Raw genomic sequence first — 13,783 nt, forward strand, 5'->3', positions numbered from 1 at the left:
GCAATTCTAAGCGAAGTTAAGATTGTTACTAACGACTACGACGTAACGTGATATGCTAAACAAGGTGATCACAGGTTTCCACGTCAATGGAACATGACTTACGGTTTATAATCGTGTATCCCGGAGCAGTCATGTGGCCCCTCCATCCGTGCTCACATGTAACGGAAATGGTTGCGTTGGGGTCTACATACACGGTTCCTCCAGGACCGACCACAGAAGGATTTGCGGTAATGCTTATCTTAGGACCATAACGGGGTGTGCCGTAGCAGTACGGTGGACGGGCATCCCATGTTCCATTATTGCAGATTGTGCTTCTGTTTCCTTTTAGTACTAGAGTGCCCACTGGCTCACAGTGATACCTCAATGTTGTGCCATGCGGAACAATTCCAGGAAGCATGCGTTGGTTGCCATTGTAGGCTTTAAACCTGTCGTTTCTTGGTCCGAGTACGCATCCATGTACTGCTACCGGAAAACGAAGAAACATTTATTTGCCTTGCTCGAGTCATGTGCCGGTCACTCTTCCGCTCGGCAATACGTGGTCATACATTACTACAACAAAGGACAACAATATTACAGCACTGTACAATTACTAAACATATCTTAATTATTCAGGTCGAAAATAGTTGTTAGATATGTCTTTTCTCTCTCCTTCTTTGTTCACCCTTGAGCTTTGAAACGAGGCCCAGTGCGAAGGAATATGAACTATATTGCTAGAGTAGCTGAAACATCCACCGTAATATGCACAGCCCATCACTAAGTAGCATTTCTACGCTTTTGACAGATGGGCTAATATAGCAGAATTACGTATGCAGGCATAATCTACAGAACGACAAGGGCGCTGCGAATGCTTCCGCCTTCCCGCATGCGACTTTTCAAGTACAGACAATACGGGACACAGTTAGCATTAGCTAAACGCCATATTTGTACTATATGAATAGTCTCGAAAGTGGTAGCTATAGGTTTACCGCTCACTTGCTTGGCAGACAGGTTTCCTCCCCTTCCATTCTCCCGCGAGGCATGTCACGTTTGAACGTTCTGCCAGGTAGTACCCTTCAGCACACTCGTACTCGACTTTGGAAAAAGTGGTCACCTCGTAGCCCGGTTTTGGTCTCCCATTCTCAATGACAGGCAGTGAAGACGGGTCGCAGGGTTCTGAACATAAAAATAATACATATGTATGTTTCAGCTACTTGCGTGACTGTTGGGGAAAGGTAAATAGTGAGTTTTAGTATACCGTTGATAAAGTTATCGTCTCTATCGGAGCCAATCGCACTCGTGTGTGACTTGGAATCTTATCCACTGATTGGTTCCGGTTGATACAGAGAGACGCTGTAGCCACGTTATCAACGGTCTGCTAAAACTCTCTAATGTCAACAGGCAGTACAAACCGTTGGTAAGGTTATCGTGTCTATCGGAACCAGTCGCAGTCATGTGTGACTCAGAATCTTATCCACTGATTGGTTCCGGTTGATACGGTTTGACGCAAGCCATGTTATCAACGGTTTCCTAAAACTCTCTATTGTGAAAACAGATACACACGCTAGAAGAATGATACTGGTACGATAAGTAAAGCAACAAAGGATGTAGCATGTGCTGCAAACCACGAAGCGGAGCTCCTACGTTTCACACATGAGCTCCTATGGTAGACGTCTGCTGGTAGGCGTCTGCTGGTAGACGTCTGAAAGCTGGCACTGAGACATATTTTCGACAAGGACAGTCCTTATACGCTCGTGTGGCGCCTAACGCTGGCTTTAGAAGATGAATGTTTTCGAAGATAATAGTTATATAATGTCCACTCACACCGTTGACAAAATGATCATCCATCATAATCTTAAACGCTCCAGGACAAGACCTTCCCATATCTTTAAACATGACTCGCGGTGCTTCGGTTGTATGTCTTCAGCACATGAGTTCTCGACTTAAAAAAATGCGCAACATGATCGAATAGCTAGATTTTGCAGCATTATTCTCTAGATAATTTCCATGTATGTATTGTCTATGTCGCTTGTTTACATACAGGCGTACTTCCAGAGACTGGATGGGAACATGAGAGCTAACGTTCATGTCCGAATCTAATAACTAATATGAAAACTATTAAAGGTGATATAAAAAAATTAAAAACTTAATGTTGTTCATTGCGCTGTTCGGTATGCACGTCAGTAATAGACTTTCCCCAGAGTACGTAATTAACATGTGCGCAGGAACGCAGGCTCTTCCACTAGTACGTACTCATGACTTGCTTGAGGGTGCAATCGTGCAATAAACAGTACTACATTGAAATCAGCGCGTGACGAACTAGTTCACTTGAAAGGAGCATGAGAGACACTTCGATGCTTTTTTTACGGCGCTATATGAAACTATACTTCAAGATATGCCTCACAAATAATGTCACTCGAGAACCGTGCGTTCCTTGAAAAAACTAGTTCACAAGAGTGCGCGCAGTGTCGTCGATCTCTCCTAGCTCCTTCGGGTATGTCGTGACGTCAGACCATCTAAGAGTTTCATTGGCTGACAAAAATCGTCTGCTAGGCGCGGGTGCTAGGCGACCGGTCGACTGCTTTTCTTCAGACACGCGACGGGCGGCGCCAACACAAAAGGAAAGAAAGGGAAAAGGAGGCGCACTGTTGGGTCAGTTGACATGACGTCACAGCTGGCAGATCAGGGAAGGAGGTTTTCTTACGCGGTTGAAAGTCGCTTGCGCACCAGGATTTTGCGCTACTCTGGTATTTTTGCGCGAATACATACCCCAGGGCTTATAATCGGAATTTCTGCTCCAATCGTCACTTATACTTTTTTTATCCCTTTTATGCTTCTTTGGGAGATTGCACATTTAATTTCAATAATGTGTTCTAATGTTATTTCTTGAGTCAAGTCCACCTTCTTCTTCCCCTCAAAAGGTGGCCGTGAGCCACTAAGGAAGATTGGGTGTAATTGTTCTCCAGACCTTCGGCTATGACGGCATTCCACGCCCAGACTGGGCGGTAACCCGTGTTCGAATGCGGGCGTCGGCTGTGCTGTCTGTGTGTTTTCCCTGGGTTTTCCTAACACGCTTCAAGACAAATGTCGGTACAGGTCAATGTGAAGTCGGCCCAGGACGGTTGTCGTGACGATAGTCGTGACGTTGTCCGTCTGAGCGTGGCCGACTTCGGCAAGAAGCTGCATCACCACCACCACCTTCCTTCCTTCTCTTCTTCACCCTAATCCTTCCTTTCATACCACACGTGTTTTGCATTGCATATGCTTCTTCCGTGTATATACTTAATGAGGAAAATTCCCACACTGTATGATGGCTGATATGTGTCTGAAAATGACGTGTGACTTACGTGTTCTGCAGAATCTGTCCGTCGAGCTGTGCAGAACCCACGTTCCGTTTTCACAAGTGACTTCCGCCCCAGTGTTGTTGTAACCTCGCACGCATTCATATCGTAATGTTTCGCCATTGTTGTGTCGCTCTACAACTCCCATACCCTCAGCTGGAAGCGGAAGGCGCGTGTTGTCGCAGAATGCTACAAATAGACAGGAAGAAAAAAATTAATAGTTTTCGCCATTTCTTTCTGCCTCACACTCTGTTCAAAGCGCTAAAGAGACCCAGACATGTGCCACGCGCACGCACACCTCTTCGAAGGAGCAGATCGGAAAATGGGGAAAGGAGGAGGATATTTCGTGACGTCACCCATTCCCCTGTCATGTGACTCGTGACGTAGACCGGCGCAGCTCAAACTGGTAAGCAACGCCGGTCTACGTCACGAGTCACATGACAGGGGAAAAGGTGACGTAACGAAATACGTCACGCGAGGATCGTGCCGGCCAACCGCCGGCGGCTGCTTTCTCCGACTGTTCTCGTAAATCTGATTCCGCAGTGACAATACGCCGCACAGCGAAAATATTTTGCATCGTGACTTCTGATGAACAGCTAGAACAATTATATGTAGCTTACAATACAGGGTTCGTCACGTAAGACCGACCAGAATTTTTATTAAAAACCTATGGGATAGATATAGCTATACCACAGATGTTTTTGCAGTTGAGTTCTACGGCCAAGCGGACGTCCTCTGGAAGAGAGTATGTAACTATCAGATGATTAATTACCTGAAATTAATTAATTAACTCTTTAATTAGGGAATTTCGGGCAAAAGCGCGATAGCAGATTGAGAGACTATTCTCGTTGAACACTGTTCCACGTTTAAAAAAGCCTGAAACACGCACGTGCGCTAAAATATCCATCCCCGAGTTCTTGTATGCAAATGAGCCGTGAAAAAGAGCGCCTGAGAAGCGAATCACCCACGCCGACGGAGGTTTATCTGGCCAGCTGAGTGGCACCTACTCCAATTATCCTCACCACTCCAAATCACGTGGCCCTCTGACGTGGAATGAACGCTGTACTCTCCGCGTTCCCGGTCGCCGGTTTCGGTTTCGGCTCATTTGCATAACACAATTCGTGGATGGATATTTTAATGCACGTGCAGGTCTCAGGATTTGTTAAACATGAAATGGCTTGCAACCAGGATAGTCCCTCAATCTGCCATCTCGCTTTTGCCCGAAATTCCATACTTAAAAAGTTAATTAATGAATTTTAGTTAATCGGTCCGCCTGGCCGTAGAACTCAACTGCAAAAACAGCATCTATGCCGCTCTCATATGCCGCTCTAAATGTCCTTTTTATTGCTCCGTTCATAAGGAAAATCTCCATACGCAGTGATGCTCCTCTGTGCGTGAGAATAATATCTGACTAGCATATTCTGCAGAATCTGTCCGTTGAGCTGTGCAGCACCCGTGTTCCGTTCTCACAAGTGACTTCCGCGCCAATCTTGTTCTAACCTCGCATGCGTTCATATCGTAATGTTTCACTTTTTGTTTTATATGGGTTAAGGGAAATCGCTGTGTCGCGTTACACCTTCCATACCCTGAGTTAGAAGCGGAAGCCTCGTGTTGTTGCAAAATCCTACATATAGGCAGGAAGAAAACAATTAATAGTTTTCTGCATTTCCCTGTTCCTCGCACTCTGTTCAAAGCGCTAAAGATAAAGGTGTACTTCTTACTTCCACGCGCACTTATATTCTTATACAGATAGGTTTCACATGACATAATTGAATGAAACATTCGTTGGCTGCCACAATACTCACTGCGCTTGCAAAGTGGTTGGATTGGTTCCTCTAAACTCCACGTTCCATTTTCACAGCGCCCTTTGACGGAATTGGTTTCGTAGCCATCCAGACACTCATACTCCAATTTTGCGCCAGTGCGATCCGACTTCAACTCTTTGATGCCCTCCAAGGAGACAGCAGCAGGATAGTCACAGAAATCTGCATCATGGAAGCTGCCATTTTACCTGTCACGAAAACTGCTCAGCAAGTAAGTCTTTCGAAAAAAAAAAAAAAAAATGCATAGATTTTTTCAACTGTTATGATTGATGTTGAACAACTATTATGACTGATGTTGAGCAATTCTTCTGATGTACAATACTAGCGAGGACGTGGCGCGGTATGTGATATTTGCATCACATACCCCGTGCTTTTCTTTGTGTGCGTGTGTGTGTGTTTGAAACACATATAAATGCCTTGAGAAACGTTAATGCGCCACAAATATAACGTCCAAATCAAGCAGGCACAATTCACATCAGCAGGTCGAGAGGGGGCTTCACTGCTGTAGTGAAGCACGAAGTTATGTGGTTGTGTGTAAGTTATATGTAGTCTATGAGCTCACGTCTGTTACGTACATGATCATGGAATGGCATTTACCTTTCTTACAACTGGGACGAGTTCCTTGAAATGTACCGAGCATACAACGGAGGTCATTGTCGCCCTCTATCAGGTATTTGTCTTGACAGTGGTAAAAGACACTCGCATTGTGGGGCACCGTATCCGTCTGTAGAATGTGAAATCCATTTGGGACTTTCGGTGGGACACCACAGCCCTCTGGAAACATTGAAAGGCCGTTTAGCAGGTGATGAGTCATGGGTGAGGACTGAGGAATTCACGAGAACCGGGCTCGTGGTCACCTCAAACGATTGTCTTCCACCTGATCACCATGTTATTTGCTGATCCCTATCATTTGACGTCACATAAAGCATGGATTGAATCGTGAATCCGAGATTATTTCCACTGCACTTTCAAAAGGTTCGTGAATACATTAGTTCTTAAGAGTAAACGAAATCGCGTTGCATTTATACCGTTATTTCGTAAGTTATACAAGATTTACAACATTCATGATAACCTTCGTGAATGAGACTCAACACGTCATTATAGGTCATGGTATCTCGTCATAAAAGCGCAGTCGCGTATCTCGTTACTTTACGACAGCTTTTACAATTAACGCTCTACGTATGCGCTGCCTGCAAATGCTTAGTTATGTATCAGATCTGTCCACGAGAAATGCGACAACGGCAAGACCTTTTCCAGATTGACTAGAACCAACAGTCGTTCTATTGAACTTTCGAAGGTTCTTATGCAGCGCTTGCCAAAGGGCCGTTGTATACAACATCTTTCATCGATCACTGGAAAAAGAATACAAAAGCCATACTTGGCATGCAATGTCCTGGTTGTCCTTGCCACTGTCCAAGAAAGCATATCACCGAATTCCTTGCAGAGAGTTCGTAGCCGTTGTCACATTCAAAATCAACACGTGTACCGTGTACGGCTGTAGGTCCAGTGCCGCGTTTAGGACGTCCGTGATCAATATGGGGTAGTCCGTCTAGCTTGCAGTCCTCTGAAATACGATGAAAGATGAAAGCCAGAACTTCCAGCCTCAGAACTTCAGTTTATCTCTGAAATTCAACTACGCATTTATAACAAATTCAGTTATAAAAGATGTCGAACATGTGTGACCGGTTCGCGGAACTGGTAGCATGTAATGTTGCACCGTCTTGCAGCGACATTTCTTTTCGGAATTTGACTGATGGTGTCGAGTCCATGCTGTAACTTTCGTTCCGCCTTCGGCTTTCCATTGCCTTCTGAGATTCAGGGAGCTGTACATTCCTGAACTCACCCCTTATATGCTCACGTAAGACGCCTGTATGCCGGCAACTCATTCATATAAAAATAGCTAATATAAAGGTGTGAATATCAGGTTGAAACAGCGAAGGCTTTTTCTGTTTAAAAAACCCTTAATGAGAGAACTCTACGGTGAACTTGAGACTCTGATAAGATTAGCTAAGGTGAGAAGACAATATATGAGAAGAAAGGAATGCGAAAGATGGTAGAAATTTGAGTTGAGTTGAAATAACAAGAAAAGAGAAAAAAAATGACAAATAGGCACTCATTACGAGAGCCGGCTACTCCAGATCACTTAGGAAAACAAAAAATGGCTAACTATACTCATTGGTTTTATGGGCAGAAATTTTAAATTGAGAATCCTGGGTTTTGTGAGGAACCGAACCGGGAGTATATCCCCGACCTGCAACACGCCCGAAAGTGAACCGAAGGCAGAAGTGAATGAAATAGGTTCTTGGGCCACACTGGCCTCTTCGGATGAGCGGTGAACGTCATTGGCAAATTAACTGAGACGCTTTCTCCAACTATTGTTGAGATCGTAGAAATACACAATAGCTTCCCCCCCCCCCCCACACACACACACTCCGGATACATCTGCATTGAATCAAAGTTTTAACCTAGGAAATTTGATGGAAGAAATACGTTCTACATAGAGATATCTATAGGAGCTATTTCTCCCGTTCTCCGCTTCGGATATCTTTCCATCACAGCTTGTTTTCCCTACAATTTCTTTCCAAATTTCATTGCAAACGTGTGTGGCAGGTTCTAAAATTCTCGCCGGGCTGTATCGTTCAAGGCGAAGGTCGTGCGGCCTTATGTTTAACGTAAGATGCTAAATGTGCTTAGTTCTTCCAAACTGCAGCAAGACCGCAATTCCTTTCAACGCGTTATACACTTCGCTTTCCGAATCGGCAACAAGATTAACCGGACAGAGATCTATAGCTGTAGACAATATAATAGTAAATTTTGGAGCCGGATGTATCGTCTTAGCCAACTTAAAGTGCACTTACTCGGGTTGCAGGTTGGTTGTCCTGATGCTCCGTGAACAACTGTACCTAAGCTGCAGACGGACTCTTCACCGTTTATGAGGTCGTAACCGTTGGAGCATTCGTATTCAACTTTATCATTATGTTCCACTATAGATTTTCGTGGATGTCCATATTGTAGACGCCTAATATTTCTGCAAGGGCCTGAAAGAGAATTATGCGCAAGTGTAAACTTGCATTCTTTTATATTTATGTTTTTCTCTTTGTTTTCGTTGTGTTTCTCGGAGTGCAAAGTGGACATTGTTGCCATCATACGACCCAAGAGCATTCTCCAGTGGTACTCAGTGTACCTTTTTAAGGCATAAATCGCTCGTGCGATAACTTCTACCTTTTGGAGTATAAATTCATATACCTCCACGAAAGATATAAGTGCTTTGTGGCGGTCTCGAATTTATACCTCTGGGAGTATATAAACTATACCTCTGCAGAGGTATACATGTTGTGCTAAAGCCCTGAATGTTATTTTCACCTTACAGTATAAACGTATACTACCTAGAGGATATGCCTCCTGGACAGCAAAAAAGAGTATAGCCAGGCTAAAATGTTTGCGTCAATGTTAAGCATGCAGAGTTTGTGCAACGGAAGATTGTGAGAAACCTTAATTATCACATACCTTAATTGTTTGCTATCATTGTTCAATTGCTCATTCGTCTTCATTGTTCGTCATCAGAACAACGTCCAGAGCGAGAGCACGTGAGCACCAATGAGAGGGACAGAGAGAGAGAGAGAGAGAGATAGATGTACTAACTTGGGTCGCAGATCGGTTCCTTGATCGGCCACCACTCTCCGTTCCGACACTCCAGTTCCACAGAGCTCTTCAACTGGATTTCGTAACCAGGGCGGCATTGAAGAAGGTACATTGTTTGACCAGGAGGCACCATGGTTCCAGGTTGTACCTTGACATGAACAGTGTTTTTATCCTATATGTGCTCCTATAGTAGCAGACAAAAATCTGACCTTACATAGACTTTAGCTTTGACATGTTATATGAAGGCTTCTCATAGCCAGCCCTATACTGAACATATACCCCTAACCTTTCTTACAGAACTCTCATCCAAGATGTGTTTCTTTCCAACGCGCAGATCCAGCCTTTATGTTTTGTTCATCAACATTTTAATTCGTCTGCACGTTATTCTTCCATGGGGTCACTGGTCTGTGCACGGAACGTAACCAAATGTTTAGAGTGAGAGCTGCAGTCGGAGTGGACGCGAGCGGGTCGAGTATCTGTCAAGTAAGGAACTCGTCTTTCTCTTTATATGAAACCACCATTTACCACGTTCAGGAACTATCTCATATGAGTGACAACTGTTGATGCATGATAGCGGCCACAGACAAAATCCCTATATCTATAATAACACTCATTCAAAAATGGCTAGAACGATTCGCTATTTGCATCAGTGCCGGGCTCTTCGCTCCCTTTTTGTTTTCATGCAGGCCACTGGACTCCTTGAAGAGCTCTAAACAGAACTCCGACCTGTCGTTGCTTCATTCTCACCATAATTCATCCTCTCATATTAACCACTGTGAAATGGGGTAGTGTCCTGTGGCTACCACGGGGAAACATCCCATGTCATCATCACTTCTTCATTTATTGTTGTTGTTGTTGATCGTGTAGTTCCCAATTGGGCGCGCATGACCTACGTACCCTAAGTGCACGGCATCGTAAAATGGCTTTCCAATGAACAAGCGGGCAAGGAGGCTAATGACTCTGATGCTTGGAAATGAGGAAATTTCGTAGAGTAGCAAGAGACAGACTCGTTTAGGAGTATGAGAGATATTATTGAGATGCGAAATTTGTGCAACGTTGTAGCCTTGCTCTCACCATATGACTAGTAAGGCAATCGAACAAGTGGACAGGCGACGTCATGAATCGCTCGCGTGAATCGACCCGAACTGCACCTACTGCCTCCCATCGAAAATGACAAGGCCGTTAGAGTCCGCCATCCATCGTCTGCAACTCAACGTCCCGTTTGCAGCAGCGTTCCTTCATAAGAAAGGTGTCGTTGGATCGCCGAACTGTTCAACTTGCGGAACCTTGGAGAACACGGAGCACGTGCTGGTCGCCTGCCGACGCTTCGACTCTAGTCGGCGAACACCGAAGAACGCCCTTGCTAAACTTGACAACGTACCTTTTAGAGTTGAGAAGACTGGAAAGTTGGCCAAAACAGCACCAACAACCTGCGCTATGTGCCTTGGCGAACTACCTCAATGACATACGTGCCGAAATAATCTTTTAAATCATTCAGTGCCTTCACACATCAAGCGTCATGAAACAGCTGGTCGCACCAGTGCGACCTAGGTATCCATTTTTTTTTTCTTTCTACTTCTACTCTAAGTGAGGCGTCTTACAATCATCAACGTATCAAGGTGCTCACTTCTGGATGCTCATTATTGTGCGACCGTTCTCGACATCAGCGAATTGGATGCGTAAATTTATTTCAGAGAACAGAGTATGTCTCATACCACTTCATAATGCTGTCCTCCAAGCCACTGATTCACCCGACGTGCTATGTGGCCTCCTTCCTGTTCCCATGCATGACAGTTTCCTGCATCAACATAAACCTCATGTAAATAAACGGACAACACGAGTCCGTCATCAGTCACTGGTTAGCTCGTACAACTTTCGGTGTCTATGTGTTATGTGCAGATAAAAGCCACTGTGATAATCCCGGTAGTCTTACCGCAGTGCTCCGTCAGCAAGGCTGCTGATATGGGCGAGGACATAGCGTTGTACGATGAGTACAAATGGAACAGAACGAAACACTTACTCTTGCACTGCGGCGGATCAAATAACCATATTCCGTCTTCGAGACACCTCGTCATGTCAGAACCGAGTAGGGTCATGCCTCCTGGGCAGTAGAAGCTAACTTCAAAGTCAACTGGTCTTTCAATCTGCTCCGGTGGATCAGCCCATCCCCCGTTGTCTGGATTTCCTGGCGGTGCGCATCTGACTTCTGCACATGAAGAAATGTAACACTCGGCATGAATGCTGCTCCTTCAGCTCCAACTGTCCAGAGGTGTCCTGTCGTGTCGTCCGTGTCGTCGTGTCGTGTCGTCGTGTCGGTGTTTGTGTCGTCCCTAAGTGTGGTCTGCCTCGACCAAATCACGTTGTTCGTGTCCTAACTGGTTGTGTACAATACGCATGAGTTGTTTGCAGGGTTCGCCCCGTAGCAGAGAAGCTAAAAACGGCCTTGAGTTGTCTGGTCCAGGTGCCCTCAACAGGACTAACCAGACTACATGACAAGCCAAGGGGGGGGGGGGAGGGTATGTTTATTAAGAAAAAAAGAAAGGAAAGGTCAGCCAGACAAAGGTCGGCTTGCTATTCAAAAAAAAAGAAGAAAAGAAAAGGAAAAGAAAAAGAAGAATAGCAAAAGAAGAGAAAGAAAGGAAAGAAAAAAGAAGAACAAACACGCAAAACTAAAACTGAAAAATCACACACACGGTCACACAATCGCAAGCCAAGGGGTAGTGTGGTACTTGCGGTTCGGTGTTCTCTATCGCTTCTTTGTTTAGAGTTTCTTTGTTAGCGCGCTACGTGTAAGGTAAGCTTTCCTTTTTTTTTATCAGGGTTGTATGCTGTAAAGCAGGCCTTCCGTTGTGCGTTAGCTGTGCGCAGGCTCAATGCTTTTTATTACGCAGACATTATTCCCACATTGTTGTTACGCACTTTTCATTATTGATATTGTCTTAATTATTGTTCACTGGGTGTCGGCGGTGATTATTAAGCCTCCACTTACTTCGTTATGGCTGAGTTCGTGTTATTTTTTCATCAACTTTCATCAAATTTTAGGAACAAAGCTAAGGCAGCGCGGTGTGTTACACCTATGCCAGTGTTGGGAAATCATTGCCGTAACATGTTTCTTTCATGTTCCTCCAACAAATTGTCCTAAATGTTCAGTGCTACATCTTCGAAGAGGTTACATCGCATATGATGCTCATGCATCAGAACAGAAGACTCAAGAATCACTATTAACGGAAGAAATAAATCTTACCGTTACACACGGGAGGTGACCCACTCCAGATGCCGTCAGTACCGCATGTTCGCTGTTCTTCCCCTTCCCTCTTGTAGCCTCGAGGACAGATGTACCGAGCGACGGACCCGTACTGGTCATCGTGGAATTCCACTGTGCCGTTCCCTATGCCCTCTGGGCTGCCACAACGTACCACTATAAAGTTTCAGATGCTGTTAGCGGGTTGTCACTTAGATACCGGATAAGCGTTACTGTATATAGAAAAGAGGAGCTTGGGCGCAAGCTTTCAAGACAATAGAACACTAGTTATTATCACTGATCATGAATTATTATTTATAGAATGTTGAGGTAGAAAGAGTAATACAAACAGGATTGACGTTTCGGATCCCCAGGACTTTGTTCCGCCGAAACGTCCACACACACACACACACATACATTGGATGGTGATAGGGTGGGCGATTCACCGCCGAAACGTCCACACTATATATGTGTCAGTTTTTATACCGAACGTTGCGCTATAGTAACAATCCCCTTTCTCATGCTACAGATCTTTCACTTAGTCAGAATCAAACCACAGACAGACTACTACACGTGCACAAAACAACAGGCGTGAGAATTCTACACACTTGGCGATTCGCGAACCCGTTATGTATGACAACAGGACTAAGCAATTCCTGTGGCATAGCAAAGCCAGTACAAAAATAATACCGACGTCGGTTAAAGTTATCTTCGAAGAATGGATGCTGCTCAGTACAAATATGATCTGAAACTGAAAGGCGACTGAACCATTGCTTCGGATTTCAGCATTTTAAAGGAGCAGCGAGCTTCTCTATGAATTTTTCGTTTTTTTTTTTTCTTCTTCTTCTTCTCCGGCGTGCTGTGCAACAAGTAGCATATGCCCTAGCTTGTACAAGAACGATGATCCAAGCTGACGTGCAGCGCACACGAGGTGTACCTGATCTGCAGAGCCTCTAGAAACCCTCTCCTCTCCTTCAGAGAGCCTGTAAGTGAGTGGGTGACGTTAACGTCACACCATGACGTGGAGAGTCCGTGAAGTGAGAGCGAAGCAGCATCACGCGGTGCCCGTAGCAGACGCATTGTCGGCGTTAAATGAGACCCCGCGGCTGGTAAGTTTTTTTTTCAGTGTTAGCGCCGCGAAGCAACTGTGGCTATGAGCAACTGCTGGTAATCAGTGCTTGTTTTGTAATGGCTTGTCGGAACTCGAATATAATTTGCAGCTTTTGTTATGTTTTTGTTTCATTTCACTGCGCGTGGAAGAAGCTTCAGTAGTGCGGAAGCGTGTAGAATATTCAGCACTGCGAAACACGTGGACCACTACAATTGTCGCACACTGTATGTAGATACCTTCACATCGGGGAGGTTCTTCGTCCCAACGGCCGTTGCTCTGACAGTAGATCTCAGTTCGCCCGACGGCTTTATAGCCTACGTCGCATTCGTACTTCACGGAATTGGGAAAGGTGAAAACAGCACTGCGTAACATGCCGTTTCTTATGAAGCCTGGATGTCCACATGATACAGCTGAAAGAGAGGAGATGAGAGGCATTTGGTACCCGTGGAAGGAAACAGCAGGTTAAACAGCCACTGGTCAAGCATACATGTGGGATATGTCCTCCATTCCTTTTCTCGAGATTTCCTGTTCTCTTTCTACGGTAGAACGAGAACACAGTCTATGTTACGTAAATGAGACAGACGGACCGAGGCTCCAGATGACTAACACCAACGAGCTTCAATCAATAAGTGCAAAGAATCCCAACTCG

The 13,783-nt window shown here is 44.9% G+C and overlaps 1 protein-coding gene across 5 annotated transcripts in view; it reads right to left on the reverse strand.

Moving 5' to 3' along the window:
• LOC135368462 (sushi, von Willebrand factor type A, EGF and pentraxin domain-containing protein 1-like) overlaps window positions 1-13,783 on the reverse strand; it is a 38,627-nt gene that overhangs the window by 19,973 nt on the left and 4,871 nt on the right. For 3 of the 5 annotated variants that reach the window (XM_064601750.1, XM_064601751.1, XM_064601748.1), the window contains exons 3-14: window positions 13,371-13,544; window positions 12,027-12,200; window positions 10,803-10,988; window positions 10,498-10,580; window positions 8,783-8,930; window positions 7,999-8,178; window positions 6,519-6,704; window positions 5,738-5,914; window positions 5,123-5,302; window positions 3,324-3,506; window positions 973-1,152; window positions 103-462 (exon numbers count right to left, since the gene is read on the reverse strand). In XM_064601750.1, the coding sequence (XP_064457820.1) occupies window positions 103-462; window positions 973-1,152; window positions 3,324-3,506; window positions 5,123-5,302; window positions 5,738-5,914; window positions 6,519-6,704; window positions 7,999-8,178; window positions 8,783-8,930; window positions 10,498-10,580; window positions 10,803-10,988; window positions 12,027-12,200; window positions 13,371-13,544 (2,211 nt within the window). Of the gene's footprint in view, window positions 1-102; window positions 463-972; window positions 1,153-3,323; window positions 3,507-5,122; window positions 5,303-5,737; window positions 5,915-6,518; window positions 6,705-7,998; window positions 8,179-8,782; window positions 8,931-10,497; window positions 10,581-10,802; window positions 10,989-12,026; window positions 12,201-13,370; window positions 13,545-13,621; window positions 13,768-13,783 lie in introns of those variants that run through there. The other 2 variants (XM_064601752.1, XM_064601749.1) reach the window with 2 other exon arrangements.

The sequence above is a fragment of the Ornithodoros turicata genome, chromosome 9, assembly GCF_037126465.1.
Source record: "Ornithodoros turicata isolate Travis chromosome 9, ASM3712646v1, whole genome shotgun sequence".
Lineage (NCBI taxonomy): Eukaryota > Metazoa > Arthropoda > Arachnida > Ixodida > Argasidae > Ornithodoros > Ornithodoros turicata.